This window comes from Eutrigla gurnardus, assembly GCF_963514095.1.
Source record: "Eutrigla gurnardus genome assembly, chromosome: 3".
NCBI lineage: Eukaryota > Metazoa > Chordata > Actinopteri > Perciformes > Triglidae > Eutrigla > Eutrigla gurnardus.
The window spans coordinates 691846-714327 of NC_139917.1; the positions used below are offsets into that span (position 1 = coordinate 691846).

Genomic DNA, 22482 nt, shown 5'->3' on the forward strand with positions numbered 1-22482 from the left:
CTGATCCGAATGCGCCACCGACCTTCGTACGCCAGTACAGGATCCCGTTAGCCGCATACGAGTCTATCCGAGACATCCTGGACAAATTGCTGGAGAAGCAAATCATCCGGGAATGCAACTCAACATATAATTCTCCAATCTGGCCGGTCTTGAAACCCACTGGGAAATGGCGTCTCACCATCGACTACCGGCCACTGAACAAACAGGTTCCTCTCTCCCGCTGGCCCATGATTCACCTGGATCAGGAGCTAGCTAAAGTCAAGGGAGCCCGCTTCTTCTCAACGGTAGACATCGCTAATGGTTTCTGGACAATGAAAGTTGACCCAACCGACCAATATAAGCTTGCCTTCTCCTTTGGGAACCGCCAGTATACCTGGAATCGCTGCCCTTTTGGGTATTCGAACTCCCCCGCCGAGTTCAACATTTTCCTCCACAAGGCGATGAGCGACGCGGCTGCACGCGGTAACCTCATCTATGTGGACGACATCCTCATGAGGAGTCGAACCTTCGAGGAGCACTTAGCTGAAATCCGTCACGTACTGGCACAACTTTCCGCTGCAGGAGCTAAACTGGCGCTTTCCAAAGGCCAGTGGTGCCGCACGAAAGTTGAGTACGTGGGCCTAACAGTGGGTGCTGAGGGCATTGAACCTCAAGCCGGGAGAGTGAGGGCCATTCAAGACATCAAAGCCCCAACCAGTGTATCAGAACTTAGGAGTTTCCTAGGCGTCTGCAACTACTCCCGACAATTCATCGAGGACTATGCAGAGATTGCCAAACCTCTCACAGACCTCCTGCGCAAAGAACAACCTTTCACCTGGGAAGAGACCCAGGAACAGTCCTTCCGCCAATTGAAAGAAAAGCTCTGCTGCGCACCTTGCCTGGCTTACCCAGATAAAGACAGGGAGTTTCACCTTGAGGCTAGCTTCTCCTCCAAATGCCTCAGCACCGCCCTGGCACAGAGATACGACACAGACAAACGTGTCGTTGCTTACGCAAGCCGGCCCCTCAGCGGTGTGGAGATTAAGTTCTCCGACTGCGAGAAAGCCCTCCTCGCCACAGTCTGGGCAGTGGAACACTTTCGTAGCTACGTCGGGGGCCAGAAGGTGATAATCGAGACACATCACCAACCGGTCACTTTTCTAAACAGCCAGCGGCTGAGAGAAGGGCGGGTATCCAATAGCCGTATTGCGTCATGGATGATGGCACTGCAAGGCTACGACATTGAGGTAAAGTATGCCCAAAACCACAAGATGGCCTTGGGACATGGTCTAGCTCAATGCACGCACTGCGACTGCGAAGAGATGTCTGTAAGCCGGTCATGCCCTGTCACCACGCCATCACTGCCCACCTCTCATAGGTACTATGATGAGAATGTATGTAGAGACCTCCCCAAAGTCTATATCGATGGCTGCTCTTTCCACCATGCTAACCAGCTCCAAGCTGGGGTCGGAGTGGTGTGGACCAACCGTAGCGTTGATGAACCTAACCAGTACCAACTTGGCCCCAAGACAAGTCAGTACGCTGAAATTGCGGCAGTCCTCATAGCCCTCCAACAAGCCTCCAGGCAGGCCATGATGCAGGTTGTGGCCTGCTCGGACTCCAACTATGCCCGCCATAGCTTCATAAGCCACTTCCCCATGTGGAAAGAGAACGGCATGAAAAATGCCCGCAACAAGGAGGTCAAACACGCTGAGCTCTTCCTAGCCTGTGACCAACTGACGACAAGTCATAGACTGACTGTCTACTGGAAGAAGGTCAAAGGTCACTCCCAAACTCCCGGTCCTGACAAGGATGGCAACGATGAGGCTGACCGCCTCGCCAAACTGGGGGCAGAACAGGGCATAGTTTGGGAATTCAAGAACGAGTGGCTCCCAAATCTTCAAACTTATGCGGTGAGTGCCATCACTCGTCGGAGGGCAAGAGAGACACAGGAGGATGCCCAGATCCGCACCCAGGCCCTTCACCTAGGTCGCGAACTTGGAGACACCGACTTGGTGGCAATGCAGGAAAACGACCCGGTGCTCCAAACCATCCGTCAGCAAATGACGAACACCCTGCCACCCGTTAATGCACAACTCCCGCCAACGGAGACCAAAGAGTTGCAAACTCTCCAGTCCCAGCTCAGAAACCTGACACTGGAAAAGGGGTTGTTGGTTTATACCCACGGTGGTCACGGACCAGCCCGCTGGGTCGTCCCATCTGACCACCGGGGGGTCATGCTTGCTCACGCTCATGACTCACCTGTCGGAGGCCATAGGGGTGGTAAAGCCACACTCAAGACTCTCCAACAGGTTGCCTACTGGCCAGCAATGGACCACGATGCAAAATCTTATGTCCAAGGATGTCTGGTGTGCTGCCAGTTCCAGCCAGCTCACCCACTGAGCCGAGCCCCACTCCAGCCGAGGGGGATCACATTCCCATGGTCCCACCTCCAAGTCGACTGGATTGGACCGGTTCCTAGGTCGTCCCGAGGTAACAAATACCTCTTAACGGTGACATGTGCCTTCACAAAATGGGTTGAATGTCTGCCAGCGCCCAATGACACAGCGATCACGACGGCAACCCTGTTGCTAAATCACGTGTTCAGCCGCTGGGGGCTACCCCTCTCAGTTGATTCGGATCGGGGCACCCATTTCACCTCAAGCGTCATGACTACCACGTACGACATGCTGGGAGTGGAGGTAAAATTCCATATTCCATATCATCCCTAATCATCAGGTCAAGTCGAGCGGGCTAACCGCACCATTGTTAACATGTTGAAGAAATATGTCAGTAGCAATGGTAAAGATTGGGACACGAAATTGCCCCTGGTGTTGATGGCCATCAGGGCCACCCCACACCGCTCCACGGGGGTCACACCGTTTGAGATGATGACTGGGAGAGTGATGACTCTCCCACTGCATCTTTTCTACCACCCCGAGGACGTCAGCGTGGCAACCGCCTACACAGCCCACCAGTACGTGACCGACTTACGCAACCATCTCAGGGCCACATTCTCATGGGCCCAGGCAAACCTTGAGACTAGCTCTAAGGGGGCCAAGGCCTACTACGATAGGAAAACATCTCACACAGAATATGAAGTAGGCGACAGGGTATTCTATTTCAGATTCGCCAAGCCGGCCGGGATCTCTAAGAAGTTCCTCCCAAGCTGGTCAGGGCCCTTCGAGATCGTCAGTAAGCTATCACCAGTGGCTTACCGCATCAGGGTCTCACAACCAAGGCACCCAGCCGCATACAAGTGGGTTCATGCGAATCAGATCAAGCCCTACAAACCTTTCACACCCCTTAGAGAGATCACAGTTGCCACACCCGAACGGGGAAGGCAGTCTCCCCCCCACAAGGGGGAAGACTCTTCATAGTCACAGTAGGATGTAACCGCATGCACTAACACCTAAACATCAACCTTTTTCATGATACACAAACTCTGGTGTGTTGCAGGATGCATCTCCCTTGGATCGTTGGCATTCTCCTCGGCCTGCGAGTCACCCGGTCCACGGAGGTGGTCGAGCCAGGACCACCAACCGGCATCGTCCTGCAGGGGACACCCGGACTACTAATCACCCATTGCGACCTCTTCACCCAGAGGGTTTACGTCAAACTAGACCCTTGGGATGTCTTCCGCAAGCACATCCGCCTTCCCCCACGCCTAACGGAGGGAAGGCTAAGCGGGACTCAAACTCACGACACCATGGAACATACTAGGCAGACAACCGTTCACATCCTTGAACAGCTGCAGAAGTTCTTGGTCACCGAGGAGGACCTCAGTGCCAAGGAAAGACCGAAATGGTTCCTAGGTGGACTACTCATGGCGGCATCAGCCGTCGGGTCTCTTTTCTCCATTGGCCTCTCCGCGGCCAACTCAGTAAGCTTAGGCACACTCCAAAGGCACATGGGTGAACTCGATGAGGAGATGCCAGAAATTCAACAGAGAATCCTCCTTCAACAACAACAATTGCAGGACTTAGGAAAGACCCTGCAGGGGACCATAGTCACGGTCAACTTACACTCCATCCTGCTCAATAACACTGTGCATGCCGTAGAAACCTTATCAGAAATCGTCAGAGAAGACATAACATATGCACGCGTAGTCAGAGATCTTATGCAAGACCTCATCAGGGAGGTAAGCTCATCCGTTACTAGCCTGGGCGCTGGGAAAATCCCAGCCTATCTGGTCCCGTTAGACCTTGTCGAGAAGGTACTCCAATCCGCTACGACCACAAGGGTGCAACCTTCACAAGTACATTTGGCTTATAGTCTTGGCAGTGCAATCCCAATCTCTGTAGACCCTAAGAACCTGGGCATCGGATTCATCCTCAATCTGCCTATCATAGAGAAACAGAATATATATAAGCTAAAAGCTGTGTTAAATGTTGGGTTTTGGAGAGATGCTACACACATTCACCTCAAAACACCACCAACCGTTGCATACCACGACGACAACCCCTCGCTTTACCTTATTCCCAACCTTGACATGTGTACCAAAACCAAAGATATCCATTGGATATGTCCGAGCAATCCTTTCATCCGGGATGTGACTACCTACCTCTGCGGTCTGAGGACTGAATCACCAGAACAAAGGTGCCAGGGAAGCATGTCTGCCAAGGATGAAAGGGCAGAGACAAGAGTACAGCGAGCAGGAAATAAGTGGCTTGTCAACACACCAGCCACTGAAGTCCTACTGTCCCACGATCGCCATGATACTGCCACCAAGCTAGCCTTGCCAAATCAGACGATATTTGTAACGGTTCCCCAAGGAGCTACTATACACATTGATGACATAATACTCCATCATCTCAACCCGGACAGGTACAACGCGGAGATTGAGATCATGGATGCATTTATTGGCCACAATCTAACGATTGATAAAACCCTCCAACAATCACTTTTGGTTGAAGGAACAAAACTAGTGCTGTTCACCCTCAAACCGACGGGACTCACTACCACACCCTTTAATCACATAAGTAGACCGATACTCCACCAAGGAAACCCGGTCAGCGCAACCGCCCTCGGGCTCCTGCTTAGTGGCTGGATCATTACCGCGATCATAGCCTACATTATGTACAAACACCTGCAGAAGCTGCAAGCTACACTGGACTCTCTCCTGTTCGTGTCACCACGCTTCACACACCTCCCACAGGCTAACTCCAACCTCCTCCGGGAGTAAGCCTAGCGACCACTAACCCCTTTCCTTTTTCCTCGCTTTCCTTCCGTCTTCGTTCTGTTTTTCATAATAGGAATGGCTCCTGTTTGAAATTTCCTGAATGAAATGATAATGCTGATGTTTGTATAAATTGTGCCTTAGTGATGTTTAATATAGGTTAGATAGTTAGAAGTCTCTGCCCAGACTTTGCCTCAATCTCTGCCCAGACTTTGCCTCAATCTCTGCCCAGACAATGCCTCCATCAAAGTCATGGACTTTAACCTGAATGAACTGTTTAACCTCTTTTCCATGGAATATACAGACTGTTTGGACTTTCACGTGTTTCAAGGAATACATGGACGGTTCGGCCCTTATGTTGCTCCGAAGGTTGCGTCCCACACCTCAACCTTCAGACCAAAAGGGGGACTGTTGGGACCTCACTAGAAGGACTACACAATGCGGCCTACAGAAGCCTACACATGCGGCCAGGACAATGGGACAAAGGAGATAAAAAAACTACAACCACCATTTTAGTGTCACCTCCACCTGGTCACGGGATCTGACGTCACACCGCTGGCGCGCCATTGGCTGCGAACTGCATGGGACTCCAGGGGGTCCCCCGGTCCAGCCGTAAGCTATAAATCCCGCGGCCATCAGAAAAACTTGCTCTCTCCAAAGTAACTCACGTTACACCAGGAGGTGAATATAACGTCTGCAGCGTTTTCCTTTGTCCTAGGCCGCAGACTTTTCCCCAAACTCGCTGGACGAGCAACAGACTGTTTATCCCTCTTTTTCTCTACTCGTTTTATTTTTCTTTTGTTTATCATCTTGGATCCCGAGGAGACCACCGCGACAGCGCGACACTCCCGTTCCCCGCGGTAAGAAGAAACTTTCTTCGTCCCAGCTGCCAGCAGAACGGATAACTCGACCCGTCTTTGTCTGAAATCAGCTGACTAAATCGCCGAGCCACGCGATTGTTCCTGCAGAAGGAAGAAATACTAACTGTTTTCTTCAACTAATTGGATCCGGCGCTGAACCAGCGCCCCACAAACTACCGTCCGCTGCCGGCGTAAAGAAACGCCATCAACGCACGGGACGGAAACCTCACATCGACGCATCTCACATCGACAAAAGTAAGAGGCTATTTGTCTGGGCAGAAGCAGAGATTCGATAGTGTAGGACATGCTTGTAATTCTTGTTAATGTGTTTTAAGTTCTGATCGCGGATCTCAGAGTCCGTTTGTTCATGTGCTGCTGTATGTGAATGTTGATTGGGTACCCACACCGCTGGGTTGATTTCTGTAACAGTGTTTTCGACTAACCTCCGCCATATTCGCGAGCTCAGAAAGCCTCTACTATCAGTTAAAAGACCGGTCTCGCGGAATAAATTCCAGTTCATTCACGCGAGCCCGTGTGATAGCAGCACGTTTTCTGTCCCTCCGAATATCGCTCGCGCATTTTCTCTCTCTTTGTTTGTGACCCGCTAACACACACACACACATACACGCCGCACACACGTGTCCTAAGCCAGCTGTTCCCGGCGGCCGCTAGGGACATAGCTACATCTGGTGGCTACATACGGCTATCTCTCTCTCTCTCTCTCTCTCTCTCTCGCTACTCCGTCAGACCTCAGTGGCTCCGCCCCTGACCGCTGCGAGGAATAGCTCCACCTCTCTCTCTCTCTCGCTACCCCATCGAACCTCAGTGGCTCCGCCCCTGAACGCTGCGAGGAATAGCTCCATCTGGTGGCCGCCCATAGCCACCTCTTCCCCTCTCTCTCTCTCTCTCTCTCTCGCGACACGCACACACACGCACATGCACGCACGCACACGCACGCACACACATACGCACACACACACTCCACGTGTGTCTCTCCATTTGTTTAAGCTTAGCTTTGTGTGTTAGGTAGTTAGGTAATAAGGCTTTGTTAATTGCAGTGTTATTGATTGTGATCATTATTACTGATTTTAATAAATCTTATTATATTATAACTAGTGGTCTCTTGTGCTTGTTGTGTATATGTCACTGGATAACAGCAGGTTGTGAAGGCTAGTGCTTGAATTTCACGCCTTTTTAATTGTTCGATTGGTTTTGTACTCCTATGCCAATGATCACGATGATTGGCATGTGAGTATAAAACCTCCATATTGAGACTGAATACAGTTTTAGGTTATCTTTTCCCTGATCCCAGGGTGGTGCCCCGTTTATTCATGATTATATCATGATGATATATTAAATATAATTATTAATACCGATAATCATATTGATATTGATAGTTAACTGTTGATAACCAAATCTGCCCCTGCTACAACCCCAACAACAGTTAATACAGTTGTATTGTTCAATGATATGACTGCAACATTTAATTACAGAACTCACCTGCTTCATGCTGACTTGCAGAGGTGGGTGGTATGGTTGATGTGGTAGTGCTGCTGCTGCTGAATGATGCCTGACGCATGCTTGTAGCTGTATTCAAACAGAGCACATCCATACTGTCACACCACTGCATTAAGTTTGTTGTGTCAATCTCACTTAATAAATCACTTAATTTTAATTGTTAAAAATTATATTTACTGGCATACTAACAAGGTTGTACCATTCAGTAACAACAACAATAACATAGTAGTGTGTCAGAGACCACAAACAATTGGATAAACTTACATGCTTCAGAGAGTGGTGTTCCTGTGGATGTGTGATCAGAAGGCCCCTCTCCAGAAGCTGTTTGAGGTGTCTGTAAATATTTTCTGAGTGCATCTAGACAGACAGAGTAAATGTATTACATTACAAGCAAAAACAAGTAATAATAAGAAAATAATAATAACCTGCTGCAGCTTGCATTTTCATCACTTGGCTACTGAATTTCAGCACAATATCAAACGTGATAAGACAGTAGTAGAACTAAGCACCAGCAGCAGCAACTGTGTCAGTGGGCACACAGTTGTTAATATACTAGTGTTGACTATGGTAAAATTAATTATCAACTCGACCAAACATAATGATGACGTGATGAAACTGAAATAAAATACCAAATCAGACTGGACATAGGCAGGCAGAGATGATAACTGTGTAGAAGAAAACAAATGAAAACTCATCACAAACATAAACAGCGCCGATGCAGTGCGCATTTCACATTAAACACGATGTAGCTAGCAAGCATTAATATGTGCTAGCGAGCTAGCATAAATAAAACGTCTTCACACAAAACGGCATAATTTTAAAAAATGGTACAGGATAATGTTACCTTTATATTGCAACTTCCTCTTCTCCTCTTCTTTTCTTCTCTTTCGGTTCTGCGCACCCGAGGGCTTGGACGGCCTTTTCATCTCGTAAATAACAAAACCATCACCTGTCTGTGACCTGACCTCTGATCCCTGCTCTGACCCTTAGGTGCTCACTGCGCACCCGTCATGTGATTCAGCAGCACCACATTTTAGGAACATCATTGTTTATTCATTTGTTAATATTTATTATTTTCAAGAGAGAACGCTCAAAGGAGGGCTTTAATTTTTTCTCGAGGCCATGGGTGCCTCGCGGCGCTCCTCCAGCAGATGGCGCTCTAGGCGACCGCCTATATCGCCTATGACAAGAGCTGGCCCTGGGTGTGGTGCAGGTGCGCTGCGCGCCGACTAGGCCTGGTCTACGAAACTAGGGTCCGTATTCTCACCCCCTCTAACCAAAGAGCCTCCGGTGATGCAAAATGACGATCGGAGGATCTTTTTCAGAATAGAAACACGGAGATCTCTGTCTCTGGAAAATGAGGGAATGATGACGACCATTCAAACAAACTTGTTATGTCTCGTCAAGTATGTTGAAGTTAGTCATGTTCATGTTCAGTGTTTTGTGTTCAAGCACTTCCTGTTTTATTTTTTGTACTCACCTTTTCCCTCTCGTTTCAGACCCAGACTTCCTCCCTTTGTGTTATTTTCCCGCCTTGGTAATTGTCTGCCCCGCCCCTGATTGGCTTCACCTGTGTTCACTCCCCTCATGTATAAATAGTCCTTGGGTGCAGTCGAATAGTCAAAAAATAAGGTCCTAACTCCTATTCCTATCTCCTATTCCTTGACCTCTGGGGAAAACGTCACGGGGTTAAGGAAAGGCGATAGGAGAACTCAAAAGGACTTAGGAATAGTCGACCGCGGTGCTCAGAGAATCCGACCGGACTTTCACTAAGCTACGTCATTATATCGCGGCCGCTGATGATTGACAGCTGATGATCGGCACCGGCGATTGACGTGCGTCTGCGCTGGAGAAACTACAATAATGGACTACAAAAAGCGCATCGTCCACTTCTCCACATGTTGGGTTTTATCAACAGCTGGTTCACTGACCGGCTTCAGGTCCAGCAGCTCCTGTTTGACCGGTTGCTTTATTTACGTTTCATTTGTGGTTTTAGTTTCGTTTTTGTCAAGTTTGTAACATGATTGAAATAAATAAAATAAAAAAAAACATTCGATTATTATCACTGTCCACACACATTTATCAACACTATTCCAATTATTATATGTCTGCATGAAAGTTAATGTTAAATATGCAAATGCACGTATCGTTTGTTTTCATGAACGGCCGACGTGTGCGGCACTTTAAATGTTGCTCTCGCTAAGAATTGTGGGTCGGCGTAATCTCCTTTCCTTTCGCATAGGAAGGTCCGTTGCATCCTATGCTAAAGGAGCTCTGAAAGGAAGCATTGGAGCTCCTTTCCTATGCATTTAGAGAATCCGAACGGCTCTTATCATGGCGGCCACTTGTTTACTTCCGGGTCACTTCTTCTGTTAGGAACCTTCCTAAGCAAAAAAGACTATTCGACTGCACCCCTTGTCTCCCTTTGTCCTTGTCAGTTCGTCTTGTTCATGTCATGGATGCGTTCGGCCAGTTTAGTTGTACTCCTGTTCAGTATCTGGTGTAGGTCGTTGTATTTGATCCTCTTTGTGAGTGCCTTTTGTTTGTTTATTTGCAACCTCTTTTGAGAGCGTTTTTTGTTTGTTCCACGAAAGAAAAGGAAATAAATACTTTTTGTTGAACACCAAGAACAGAGTCGTGCATTTGAGTCCCTCAGTCTGTCCCAGGTTGTGACAGAACGAACTGACCAAAATATGGACTCTGCCGACTCGAAGAGACTCCAAACCACCCTCTCTGCACAGGGCACCAAGATATCGCAGCATGAGGTACAGCTGAGCACAATCGGTCATGGGGTGAAAGACCTCACAGAGCGTCAGGAGGGTTTTCAAGCCTCTGTCACCTCCCAGATCAACCACCTGGCGGAGCAACTACACCAAGTCCTCACTCACCTGGGGACGCCACCTCCAGCAACACCACCTGTGGAGAACCTTGTAGCCGCACCGCTCATTAGCCAGACGGCTCCCATGTCTCTGCGTTTGGCCTCCCCGGAGAAGTTTTCGGGGGACTCAGGGGACTGTAGAACTTTCTTAGTTCAGTGCGATCTGCACTTCAAGCACAATCCAGCCGCCTTTGTGTCGGACCGAGCTAAAGTTGCATTTATGGTGTCTCATTTAACTGGCAGAGCTGCTGCTTGGGCCACAGCAGAATGGTCCAGAGACTCTCACATCTGCCAGTCACTCACAGTGTTTCAAGATAGCATAAGCAAAATATTCGATCACACCTCACCTGCTAGAGAAGCCTCTCGGGCTCTTATGCAGATCAAGCAGCGCAATCGCCAAGTAGTCGAGTAGCCGCAGATAGCGGGTGGAACACACCAGCTCTAATAGACGCTTTTATGAATGGACTCTCAGAGCCCATAAAAGATAATTTGGCTCCCTTGGAGTTACCCCAGGATTTAGAAGCCATCATAGCCATGTCAATTCGTGTGGATAACAGACTCAGAGAGAGAGAAAGAGAACGACAATGGACTGCAGTTCCTCCGGGTATCCAACCGTCAAGGAACTCTTCCTTCCCCACGACGACGGGTTCCGAGAAACCAGCATCATCGCAAGGATCTGAGGAGCCGATGCAGCTGGGGAGGACCAAGATCTCAGCAAAGGAGAGACAGCGTCGTCTACAGGAGGGCTGTTGCTTCTACTGTGGACAGCTGGGCCATCAACTTGCCACCTGCCCGGGAAAAGATCAAGCTCACCAGCCAGGAGGAGGGCGCTGGTGAGCAGGGTTGCTTCTGCCTTTCCTCCTCGATCCTTGACTCAGGTAAAACTCTCCATAAAAGACCAGACTGTAACTCCGGGGGTGTTAATCGACTCCGGGGCAGACGAGAGCCTCATAGACTGGAATCTAGCCCGACAGAACCAGGTAAAGACAATTCCTCTGTCGAACCCCGTTAATGCAAGTGCCTTAGATGGTCGTCTATTGTTCAGAGTCACTCATTGTACTGAACCCATACAGGTGACGATAGGAGACAACCACACAGAGTTTATGGAGTTTCACTTATTCAACTCAGCGCAGCATCTGCTAATTTTGGGTTTCCCATGGCTTAAAAAGCACAATCCACACATTGATTGGCGCTCTGGCAAAATTAAGGGGTGGGGAGAGGGCTGTGAACACTCATGTAAAGGGACTTGTGGGACCAGGAATAACACTTCAGAGGTGCTGAGGACTGAACTAAGCATCGACAATGACTCGGACTACCCGGACTTATCTAAAGTACCGGCATGTTATCACGACTTAAAAGAAGTTTTTAACAAGACAAAAGCCATGTCACTGCCCCCTCATCGACCTTTCGACTGCGCTATAGACTTGCTACCTGGTGCGCCCATCCCCAAGGGGCGTCTCTACTCCATTTCTGGGCCGGAGAGAGCGGCCATGGACGAATACATCACCTCCTCGCTCAAGGCTGGAATAATTTGTCCGTCCTCCTCTCCCGCTGGTGCAGGATTCTTCTTTGTAAGTAAGAAGGATGGTTCTCTAAGGCCATGTATTGACTATAGCCCCCTTAATGCCATAACAGTCAAGAATCGTTACCCTCTCCCACTGATCGCATCTGCCTTTGAACTGCTACAAACAGCCAAGGTATTCACCAAACTAGATCTCCGGAACGCTTATCATCTCATCAGAATCCGAGAAGGAGATGAGTGGAAGACTGGTTTTAACACCCCTAGTGGACATTAAGAGTATCTGGTCATGCCTTTCGGTCTATGCAATGCCCCAGCAGTATTTCAGACATTTGTTAATTACATTTTGCGAGAGTTTTTGAATGTGTTTGTGTTTATCTACCTCGACGACATTCTGATTTTTTTCCCCAGACGAGGATACTCATGAAATTCATGTTCGTCAAGTTCTGCAGAGGCTGTTGGAAAATCAACTTTACGTCAAGGCGGAGAAGTGTGAGTTTCATGCAGCCACTGTCAGCTTTCTGGGCTACATTGTCACAGCCAATAAAGTACAGATGGACCCAACTAAGGTCAGTGCAGTGGCCAATTGGCCAACTCTGGACAGCCGCAAGAAGGTACAGCAGTTCCTCGGCTTTGCCAACTTCTACAGAAAATTCATTCGCAATTTCAGTTCAGTTGCTGCCCCCCTGCATGCTCTCACCACCTCTAAGGTACCTTTTCGATGGACCCCCGCGGCCGAGAACGCCTCAAAGAGAGGTTCACCACCGCACCTGTACTCACCGTTCCTGACCCCCAACAACAGTTTGTGGTGGAGGTGGACGCTTCCAATGAGGGCATTGGGGCGGTGTTGTCCCAGAGGTCTGCCAAAGACAACAGGATGCATCCCTGCGCTTATCTGTCACGTAAGTTGACTCCGGCAGAACGGAACTATGATGTGGGTAACAAGGAACTGTTAGCTGTCAAAGCAGCGCTGGAAGAATGGAGGCACTGGTTAGAGGGGGCAGACCAACCTTTTTTAGTCTGGACAGACCACAAGAACCTGGAGTACATCAGAAAAGCTAAACGAATAAATTCACGTCAGGCCAGATGGACCCTGTTCTTTAGCATGTTCAACTTCACACTGTCTTTTCGACCAGGTTCACAAAATGCCAAACCAGATGCTCTGTCTCGCCTTTATGACCCTGAACCTGTTGCCAAAGAACCCGAAACTATCCTTCCACTGAACTGTGTGGTTGGAGCGGTGTCATGGCAGATATTATCTGATGTGAAGCAGGCGAATGTCGTGAGCCCAGCACCTAGTGGGTGTCCAAGTAACCGTTTGTTTGTTCCAGTGCCATTACGCTCTAAGGTAATCCACTGGGCTCACACGTCCATGCTCACGTGTCATCCAGGTGTCAAACGAACAATGTATGTCATCAAGCAGCGGTTCTGGTGGCCAGCCATGGAAAAGGAAGTGTTGGAGTATGTGGCGGCCTGTCCAGTGTGTGCCCGGAATAAGACCTCGCCTCGGGCCCTTATGGGCATGCTTCACCCGCTGCCGGTTCCTAAGCGGCCATGGTCCCACATCTCCATGGACTTTGTGACCAGATTACAACCGTCTAAAGGTAACACCACCATCCTGACGGTGGTCGACCGATTTTCTAAAATGGCACATTTTATTCCACTCGTTAAGTTACCCTCTGTTAAGGAAACAGCAGAAGTCATGATGACTCAGGTCTTCAGGATCCACGGTTTTCCCAGTGACATTGTTTCAGACAGAGGACCACAGTTTGTTTCCGGTTTTTGGAATGAGTTTTGCCAACTCATCGGTGCCACCGTCAGCCTGTCCTCTGGGTACCACCCACAGTCCAATGGTCAGACTGAACGCCTTAACCAGGAGCTCGAGACGTGCCTTCGGTGCCTTGTCTCCCAAGACCAAGCCACCTGGAGTGACCACCTCACCTGGGTGGAATACGCCCACAACACCCTCCCCTTGTCCGCCACAGGCCTCTCACCCTTCCAGTGTGCCAATGGCTACCAGCCTCCCCTGTTCCCTGAGAATGAGAAGGAGATTACGGTTCCCTCAGCTCATGCCATGGTCAGACGCTGTCGCCGGATTTGGGCTGGTGCTCGGCGGGTACTCCTGCGGAGTTCAGCCCGGATGAAAGTGGCAGCAGACCGACACAGACGACCGGCCCCTCTCTACAGGCCAGGCCAGAGGGTGTGGCTGGCAACCAAATACTTCCTCTTCAGGTGCACTCCAAGAAGCTGGCTCCCAGGTTTGTGGGGCCATTTCCCATATCAAAGGTCATTAATCCCGTTTCTGTGCGTCTGCGTCTACCCAGGTCACTAAAGGTACACCCCACGTTTCATGTCGGCAAGATCAAGACCATCAAGGAAAGCCCTCTGGTGCCCGCCTCCGCTCCTCCTCCGCCCCCCGGATGGTTGACGGGGGCATGGTGTACACGGTCAAGAAGCTTCTGGCAGTCCGCAACCGGGGCCGTGGGAAACAGTTCTTGGTGGATTGGGAGGGTTACGGTCCAGAAGAGCGTTCTTGGATCCCGTCACGTTTCATTGTCGACAAAGACTTGATTGCTGACTTTGAGGCCTGTCACCCAGAGGCTCTGGGGCTGTCAGGAGTCGGCCGTAGAGGGGGGGGGGGGGGGGTACTGTTAAGTCTCGTCAAGTATGTTGAAGTTAGTCATGTTCATGTTCAGTGTTTTGTGATCAAGCACTTCCTGTTTTATTTTTTGTACTCACCTTTTCCCTCTCGTTTTTAGACCCAGACTTCCTCCCTTTGTGTTATTTTCCCGCCTTGGTAATTGTCTGGCCCGCCCCTGATTGGCTTCACCTGTGTTCACTCCCCTCATGTATAAATAGTCCTCGTCTCCCTTTGTCCTTGTCAGTTCGTCTTGTTCATGTCATGGATGCGTTCACCCAGTTTAGTTGTACTCCTGTTCAGTATCTGGTGTAGGTCGTTGTATTTGATCCTCTTTGTGAGCGCCTTTTGTTTGTTTATTTGCAACCTCTTTTGAGAGCGTTTTTTGTTTGTTCCACGAAAGAAAAGGAAATAAATACTTTTTGTTGAACACCAAGAGCAGAGTCGTGCATTTGAGTCCCTCATTCTGTCCCAGGTCATGACAATACTACGTGACAATACTATGAGGAAAATGGGTGAAGTATTCCTTTAACTAAACAAATAACTAGCAAAGAAAATACAAAGATTTAATCCAAATAAGCAAACTTCTGGAACAGACAACCAAACAATAATACTGCCTAACTATAATACCTGACCAATACTAACAACAAATAAATGGTAATATTGGTAAACAAACGAAAAGCAGCCTGTTCAAAAATACTTTGGGGGATTTCACTTTTTATTAGCTAGTTACCAAAATATATCACATCAAAATGATGAATCAGTAAATCACTTAAAAAAGTTTGGGTTCAAAAAAGCTATAAACATTTAAACTGAGTTATGAGATATGAGAGCAAAGAATATCCATGAGCCTTCACAAAGAAAGTCAACAGGTCCTTAGAAAACAGACTGTAGAGAGAAAACAGAGATAGCTATTTCCTAAATATGAACAACATTTATGAAGAGGGAATGCTGTTAAAATGTCATCTTGCTTACAAAATGCTGATCAAACCCATGTACAGTTGCAGGATCATCTTCTTAAAACACATAAATATAACGGCATTAATTTCCAAACTTAACAATGAAGCTTTCATTGTTTCATAAAGCTTTAAACCACGTGTTCACAGAAAAACTAAAGAAGTGCTTCCTGTCAGTATCTGACATCAAACTGTCCTCTGCAGGGGAAGGAAGGGCTGAGAAGCTATAGAGTGGCTAAGTCCCGCCTTTCTTTTTCCAGTCCATGGGACCTCAATATGAATTTCTGATGCATGTATTCCTATGGCTAGATCGAAACTATTTTCTGGTCCCGTTTGAATTGTGCCATGAATTTCACATATGTTGTTTGTGGTTTTTAAAGATAATTTTTCATGAAAAAGAAACTACGATTTATGGCGAAGAAGTTTGATAATGGTAGGTTTTGTGTGAGGCCGCTTTGTGAACTACAGCTCGTTGCTGCTCTCAGCGTGAATGATATCCATCAGTTTGAGCCAGCGATTCCTCGTCTTCTCATCGGACGGGAACCGGAAGCATGAACAGCCGTACCTGCTGGAACATTCAGGAACATCTTGGTTTGATCGGCACTGAATCGCTGTGAGAAAGGGTGATGACGTGACGCCACATACGTGACATGTAGTCTTTGTCATTCTGTTTTCTCTACAGCCTTTAACTAAACAATTGCACAATAAACGGTCAAAACTTTTTCTTTTAATAAAAATCCACAAGCAACATATTTCTAATTCGGGGCATATCGACTGGGACCAGCAAATAATTATATTATCTGCATTGAGACCCATACATTTTTTACAATCTCAGAGGTCCCATGGGAGTCTAGCAGAAGGGGCGGGACTTCGCCACTCTATTCTGTTGGACAAGTTCATCTTGCGTCTCCTCATGGTGCTTTTATCACGTTTGACCGTCCACCAGCCAACAGCTAGTGCGTCAGTGTCATCTGTCGTCTGTCCACCTCCACAGCTTCTATCTTCTCTTGGTTCCTCCAAAACCTGTTCAACAAAGATGCTCATCAGTCTCTGGATGCTACTGTTCATCAGACAATCTGGTCTACAGAGGTTTGCGTCACCAGCTGTTTCCGCCCCCACCTGTTGCTACTTCCATCGCCTAGCAACCAGCTGTGGTTGACAAGAAAGAGCGTAGAAGAGGTAACTAATGTTATCTGATTCAAATTCTAATGTGTTTTACGATGGAGGATATGCTTCATGATTTATTTCAGGCTGAGAGAGTGTATTCTCCTGCTGCTGATCGGCTCGTCATCGGCACACAGAGAATTTGGGGATAAATTGAGCTATGCAGGATCCCTTAGGTGGATGAAGGGCGCATGTCTCGGCTGTCTTTGTAACGGGACAGGCTATGTGACATATTTGGCCTTCGAAGGAAACCTCGGAAGGATGCAGCCGCTGGATTGGGACACGGCTTTTGAAAAATTGGAGAATTATATTATTATTATGAGATCTCTAATATGCTTTTATATATTTTATAAAAATATTTTTAATGAAATTATTTTCTGATTTGTGATGATGACTATGACATAATGTTGAAAATAACGTGTTTAAAGTATGTTGTTTGTATTGCTGATCATTTTCTTTGTACTTGACGCCGTCATTTAAAAGAACCAAACTCAGTCCTCTTATAGTGGTTTTGGTGTGTTCACACTGTCAGTTCATTTCAAAGACAACTCAGTTCTGTTTCTGTTCACACTATAGTCCCTACCTTCATCACTCTGCTGGTCAATGACACGTTTAGTTGTTTCCACACAGAATGCTGAGCTTTTTCTCATTCATTTCCTAAAAATATCATGGTAAACCTTATCATTTCCACTCAATAATATTTGTTACTAAATAGAGCTTGAGCCCTATGTTAACGCTAGCGGTTAGCTCTGCTACTCAGCCAATCAGGTCTGAGCTCCCCACCTGCAGCTCCTGATGATTTCAACACAGATCTGCTGTTCACAATGTGAACTGGTGACTAGAAAGCGTTAACGGCGTTCTTCCAATCACATGTTTTTACTGAATCACGCCCGATCCCACCCGAACAGCGGGTGATCAGACAGGACATCTCTTACGGCAAGCCCAGAGGGCTAAAATATGACACAGGGCAAAGTGTTCACAATGAACAGGTTAAGGCACAACATGAACTTGAAGGACTTCGCCTCTCCAAGTGTGAAAACACCCTCAACATCAATGTCCTTCATCTTTACATCAGAGCTGGTAAATGTTTGAAACACACAAACTTTCTTTGGCTCTGCCAGCACACATACAGACTTTGTACCTGAAGCAGTGCGCGAGGAAGAGGAGGAGCCTCCACACAGAGGACGTCTGCCGTCAGTGTCGGTGGAGAAGTAACTGTTGTAGGGCTGACTTCTGCAAAGCAAACACACAGCACATAGAACCTTAGCTCTCTGAACAGAGTCTCTGTGTCTCTGTGTCTCTGTATCTCCTTACTGACCTCTGACGACCAAAGAGATATCCCAGCACACCTCCTGTTCCCATGCCGGTCCAGAAGCCTCCGCCTGTGCCTGGAGGAGCATGGCCTCCTGGGTACTGTTGTCTGTGAGTGTAGTTGCTGTGGAAACCGTAGCCTGGGTTGCCACCAGGGTTGCCACCAGGATTGCCTTAACACAAAACAAGAACAGATTTGAGATTTCAGCTCAGATGGTTGTGATCTTATTTCACACTGCAATCCTGCACATCCTCCCTAATGAAGGGATGCATTTCTTTTTGTGTTTTCCAGGGAGACTCTGCAGTGACAACCCGACCACCTATTGTTACTCTAGCCACATGTTTATTGTTCTGCATGAGCTTACTTGTGAAGTCAGGTTTGAATCCCGGGGGTGGCGGCGGCCCTGCGGTGGAGCCATGGTGATTATTTCCAGGGTAACCGGCCGGTCCGCTGCCCTGCCCCCACTGGGCCGTGTTCCCGCTGAGGAACAGCTTGTAGATACCGTAGGCTAAGAGCAGAAGCACGCCGACCACCAGCAGACCTCCTGAGTCCTCGCTGCCTGAAGGGTACGAGCTCTGGCGGCTCTGCTGCTGCTGATGCTTGTTCCCAAAGAAACCGCTGAAGAAGCTCGAGGCGAAGCCCCTGAGACCTGAGACAGACAAACATAATGTTTCTAAATATCTAGTCCTGTACTATGAAGCAGGATTTGGGGTAAGCAAGGTAACCACCATAGATCTGACTATAATTAGCTGTGTGTGTATTATATTAAATTCATGTGTTGCTTATACACATTGTTATGGCATGTATGAATACTTAACCATTATTCTTTCTGCCCTGGCGATGTAAATCATTATTTATTCTCTCGTCATATATTCATATCATATATTCTCTTGTGTGTCAGACTCTGCAGACTGTCTGCATTACTTACTTTTATCTTGCTGTGTGTGATTGTATGATATGGACAGAAACCTTCTTAATGCTTTGAATTATGTTTTTATATTTATGCTATTTTCTATTTGCAGCTGAAAGAATGAGGCTAAAATTGTCCTGCATGCAATATTTTTCCAAAGGGAATGAATAAAGTCTCTTGTATATTGAACTGGCTTCATAGAACAGGCCTGTGAGAAGATGAAGCCTCATACGTCTGTTCTACCTCCATATCCCTTGAATCCGCTGTGGGACCCCCCTTGAGTTGCCCTCCGGCCCCCGTCAGTTAGTTCCAGCGTGTACTCCAGACCACAGGAGCCCTTCAGCACCAAGGCATCCGCAGGGTGGCTGTAGCCCTCACAGCTCACCTCGATGCTACCAAATCGGTAGGCGTTGTCCATATCAGCTTTACACTCCCACTGGGGGAACACATCATTCAACACCTTATTATCATATTCAAACAAGGATGAGCGCAATATCTTCACACAATTATACCCTAAATATTTTTTTTTACCAGAATCAAGGACTTCATTGTCAGCAGATACGAACAATCTTTAGATATAATTATTTTGGCCCTGCTTCTGAGCAAATGGAGGGAAATGTCGATACAGGATTTTTTTTTATTATATAAACTATTAATATTGCAAATGCAAAATTAAACCTTCGGATAACAATGGCCTTTTCAGTCCTCTAGTTTTTGCATTTTGCTGCAATACAAGTTATTGATATGAGATGAACCGAGTGAAATAAATCGCAGTATATCGCACTATAAGTCATCGTAGTACTCAGCGCATCGCTAAATGTTTAAAATCTCAATAAGCTCAACTCCAAACCCCTCATCTCATGGTCCAGCAGAGCCTCCATATTCACCTGCACATCAACCCCATCCCAGCCTTGGTTCCGACACTGGACAACCTCTGGGACGTAGACCTGGCATCCCGCCGATCCTCCAACACACTGCAGCTGAGGCACTGGGCTGGAGCGCCTGGCTGTAGTGTAGCGACCCTTGTACAGGGTCAACGCCTGGACGTCACGCAGCAGCACACTGCCTGCAGTGGGAAGGGAAGAAAAATACTTTAATAACATATACAACTGCTGCTTTTCAAAATGGGAAGCCAATCAGGAGGCAACAGGTTTCCCAGAGAATTGAGTTTGATCCATTTAATATGTATTAGTACATGGATGTCCTAAAATAAATCCTTCCTCTGTCAAGTCTATTATATGAAGGCTGTACTGGTGCTTGTCACAGTATTACAGCAGAACATTCTAGATCTTCCTAAACACACCTTTACTAGAAGGAGACATTCAACTAGAGAATTCTTTATGCAGACTTTGTTGTTGTCATCTTGTGAGTTTAGTTCTCCTGTTCAGGTTAAGAGTCTATTCCCCCTTGTACAAAATCACTCAGTATGTCAAAGGAAAGGTGCTATTTAATTATGTATCAATTACATTATATTAATACAACAGTAAGCAAAGGAATAACAGATACACACATGTATGGAGCTAAATGTCTGGCAGTGGAAGTCCTTTACTTGTGTTATTCGGTGTTATTACGTGACAAAACTCACGTTCAAGCGTTTCCGGCTTCCGCGTAGCAGAATCTGATGGGTCGCTGACTTTGCTGTAACATCTGTTCTGTACGCGTAGGCACTTTTTATGTTGCGTCAGTGTGAATGTTAGCATCAACAATGACATCTGTACGTCACACTCGTCTATAAACCATTTAACGGGCATTATTATATTGTAATCGTTTTCTAAAGGTTCTCAGCATGTTGGAAAGCGGCTAGCGGAAGTAGTGTGTCGGTTGGTTGCCTTTGTTGCGTCATATTTCCTAAACAGGTCGGCTGTCAATAAAAAGTATGAATGAATAATGCATTAAAATGTCACTGAAACAGAGGTCGAAGGAAGCAATAAGGTTACCTACCGTCATCCCAACTGTTGATGTGGCCCACCAACAAAAACTGCAACAACACTGTAATAACGCCTTTCATTTCCCCGCTGTGTGTCGTTATAAAGGCTCCGATACTTCTCACCAACTTATTCTAGTGATTACTTCACTCTGAGTTACACCAACGTTAAATAGACCCAGTTTCTTCTAACGTTACTGAACAACTAACGCGACACAAGAAAGCATTCGAGAAACCTTCCCTTCCGCGTTGCGTCATATGTTTTTGACGTGGCAGCCAATGGGGACGTGTACGACTGCTTAGGGCGGGGCTGAGATAAGACATCGGTTCTGAATTCACAAAACATAAATTACATTCATGTGTGAAACTATGGGTTTCTAGATTTTCACACTTGGAGAGAGAACTACGGAGCCCTGGAGGTGACATGGGTGTTTTTATTTTTTTTAACTCGCACGTGCGACTTATTATTGCTCGTTTTTTTTTTAAACTTTATTGATAATAATATACATAAGAAAAACTGTCGAGCCAGGGGAAGAGAGAAAATAAATAAAGGTATAAATATGCAAACAGAGAAAGAGAAAAAAAACATTAATTAAATAAAAATTGCCTTAGTCCATTGATGTCAGTGCTGTAATGATAAAGTTCCTGCAAAAAAAGTGTAAAATTTGGTTTGCTGTTAGTCCATTTCTTTTTATGTATGTGAAATTTGCCTAAATATAAAACAAGTTAAAAAAAAAATTATCATTTTCCATTTTGTTATTTTCAAAGTAAAACAAAATGTCCTTTTCATGTAGTTGTAGTGAATGTCCAGTTTTGTTTTCAATAAAATTTTGTACATTTAACCAAAACATTTGACAATATAAACAATGAAAAAATAAATGTGTTATAGATTCATCAAACAAACCACATAAATCACAGGAACACTCAATATCAAGTTTAAATCTTTCTGATGTTTTTTTTTGCTGGATATATTTTATGTATAATTTTGTAAGACACTTCCTTGACCTTGTTATTCAGACAAAATGTATTACTAATCAACTACATTTTTTTCCAATTCACATCTTTATAAAGAGATTTCCAAAAAAAAAAAAATTGCAGAAGGAATAGATACATTTATCAAAAGATTCCTGATGTATTTATATGTACATTTGTAAGTTGTGATATCAACATTCCCCAGAAAAATATTGTTTATAGGAGCTGTCCTATAATGATCAGTTGTATAACCAAAAAGCAGTTGCAACACATTCCTGGGGATAGCATTAAAGATTACATCATATTCTTTTGGCGTAACTTCTATACTAAATTTAGAAATAAATTCTTCATAAAGTAATAACTGACCATCAGTTTTCATGAGTTGTAAAACTAAAAAAAATACCATTATTGATCCAGTTTTTTTATACAAAGATCTATTTTTATATTGAATACTCCTGTTGTTCCAAATGTTATAGTTTGTAGGTGAAAAATTGTGTTTGTACAACATTTTCCAAGCCAGCAGAGCTTGCTTGTGAAAATTAGCTAACTTCACAGGTAATTTATCAGGGTTATAATCACATTTAAGCAAGAATTTGAGACCTCCAATTGAATTAAAAATGAATTTAGGGAAAGCATTCCAAATATTATCATCTTCATTAATTAATTCTATTAG

The 22482-nt window shown here is 46.3% G+C and overlaps 3 protein-coding genes across 3 annotated transcripts in view; 1 reads left to right on the plus strand and 2 right to left on the minus strand.

Moving 5' to 3' along the window:
- The window catches only part of ndufs8a (NADH:ubiquinone oxidoreductase core subunit S8a), a 172637-nt gene that overhangs the window by 122240 nt on the left and 27915 nt on the right, over positions 1-22482 (minus strand). The gene's annotated exons all lie outside the window — the stretch shown is intronic.
- LOC311010839 (uncharacterized protein) lies at positions 12244-14886 on the plus strand (the record flags this gene model as incomplete). Its single annotated transcript, XM_084005482.1, has 4 exons — positions 12244-12835; positions 13357-14191; positions 14295-14558; positions 14819-14886. The coding sequence occupies exons 1-4, from the start codon at positions 12488-12490 to the stop codon at positions 14884-14886; spliced, it is 1515 nt and encodes a 504-aa protein (XP_083861608.1). The 5' UTR covers positions 12244-12487.
- On the minus strand, positions 15269-21079 carry saraf (store-operated calcium entry-associated regulatory factor). Its single transcript, XM_084004990.1, has 7 exons — positions 20855-21079; positions 19801-19979; positions 19157-19349; positions 18368-18652; positions 18010-18175; positions 17833-17924; positions 15269-16550 (listed from the first exon to the last, which is right to left on the minus strand). Exons 1-7 carry the CDS (start codon positions 20919-20921, stop codon positions 16525-16527), a joined length of 1008 nt encoding a protein of 335 aa, XP_083861116.1. The 5' UTR covers positions 20922-21079; the 3' UTR covers positions 15269-16524.

Excerpts from the sequence above, each read along its gene's own strand:
- saraf (XM_084004990.1), bottom strand. The coding sequence starts at position 20,921 with ATGAAAGGCGTTATTACAGTGTTGTTGCAGTTTTTGTTGGTGGGCCAC. Across the intron at positions 19,980-20,854 it reads CATCAACAGTTGGGATGACG|GCAGTGTGCTGCTGCGTGAC; the intron begins GTAGGTAACCTT and ends TTCCCACTGCAG. Across the intron at positions 17,925-18,009 it reads TATCTCTTTGGTCGTCAGAG|AAGTCAGCCCTACAACAGTT; the intron begins GTCAGTAAGGAG and ends TTTGCTTTGCAG.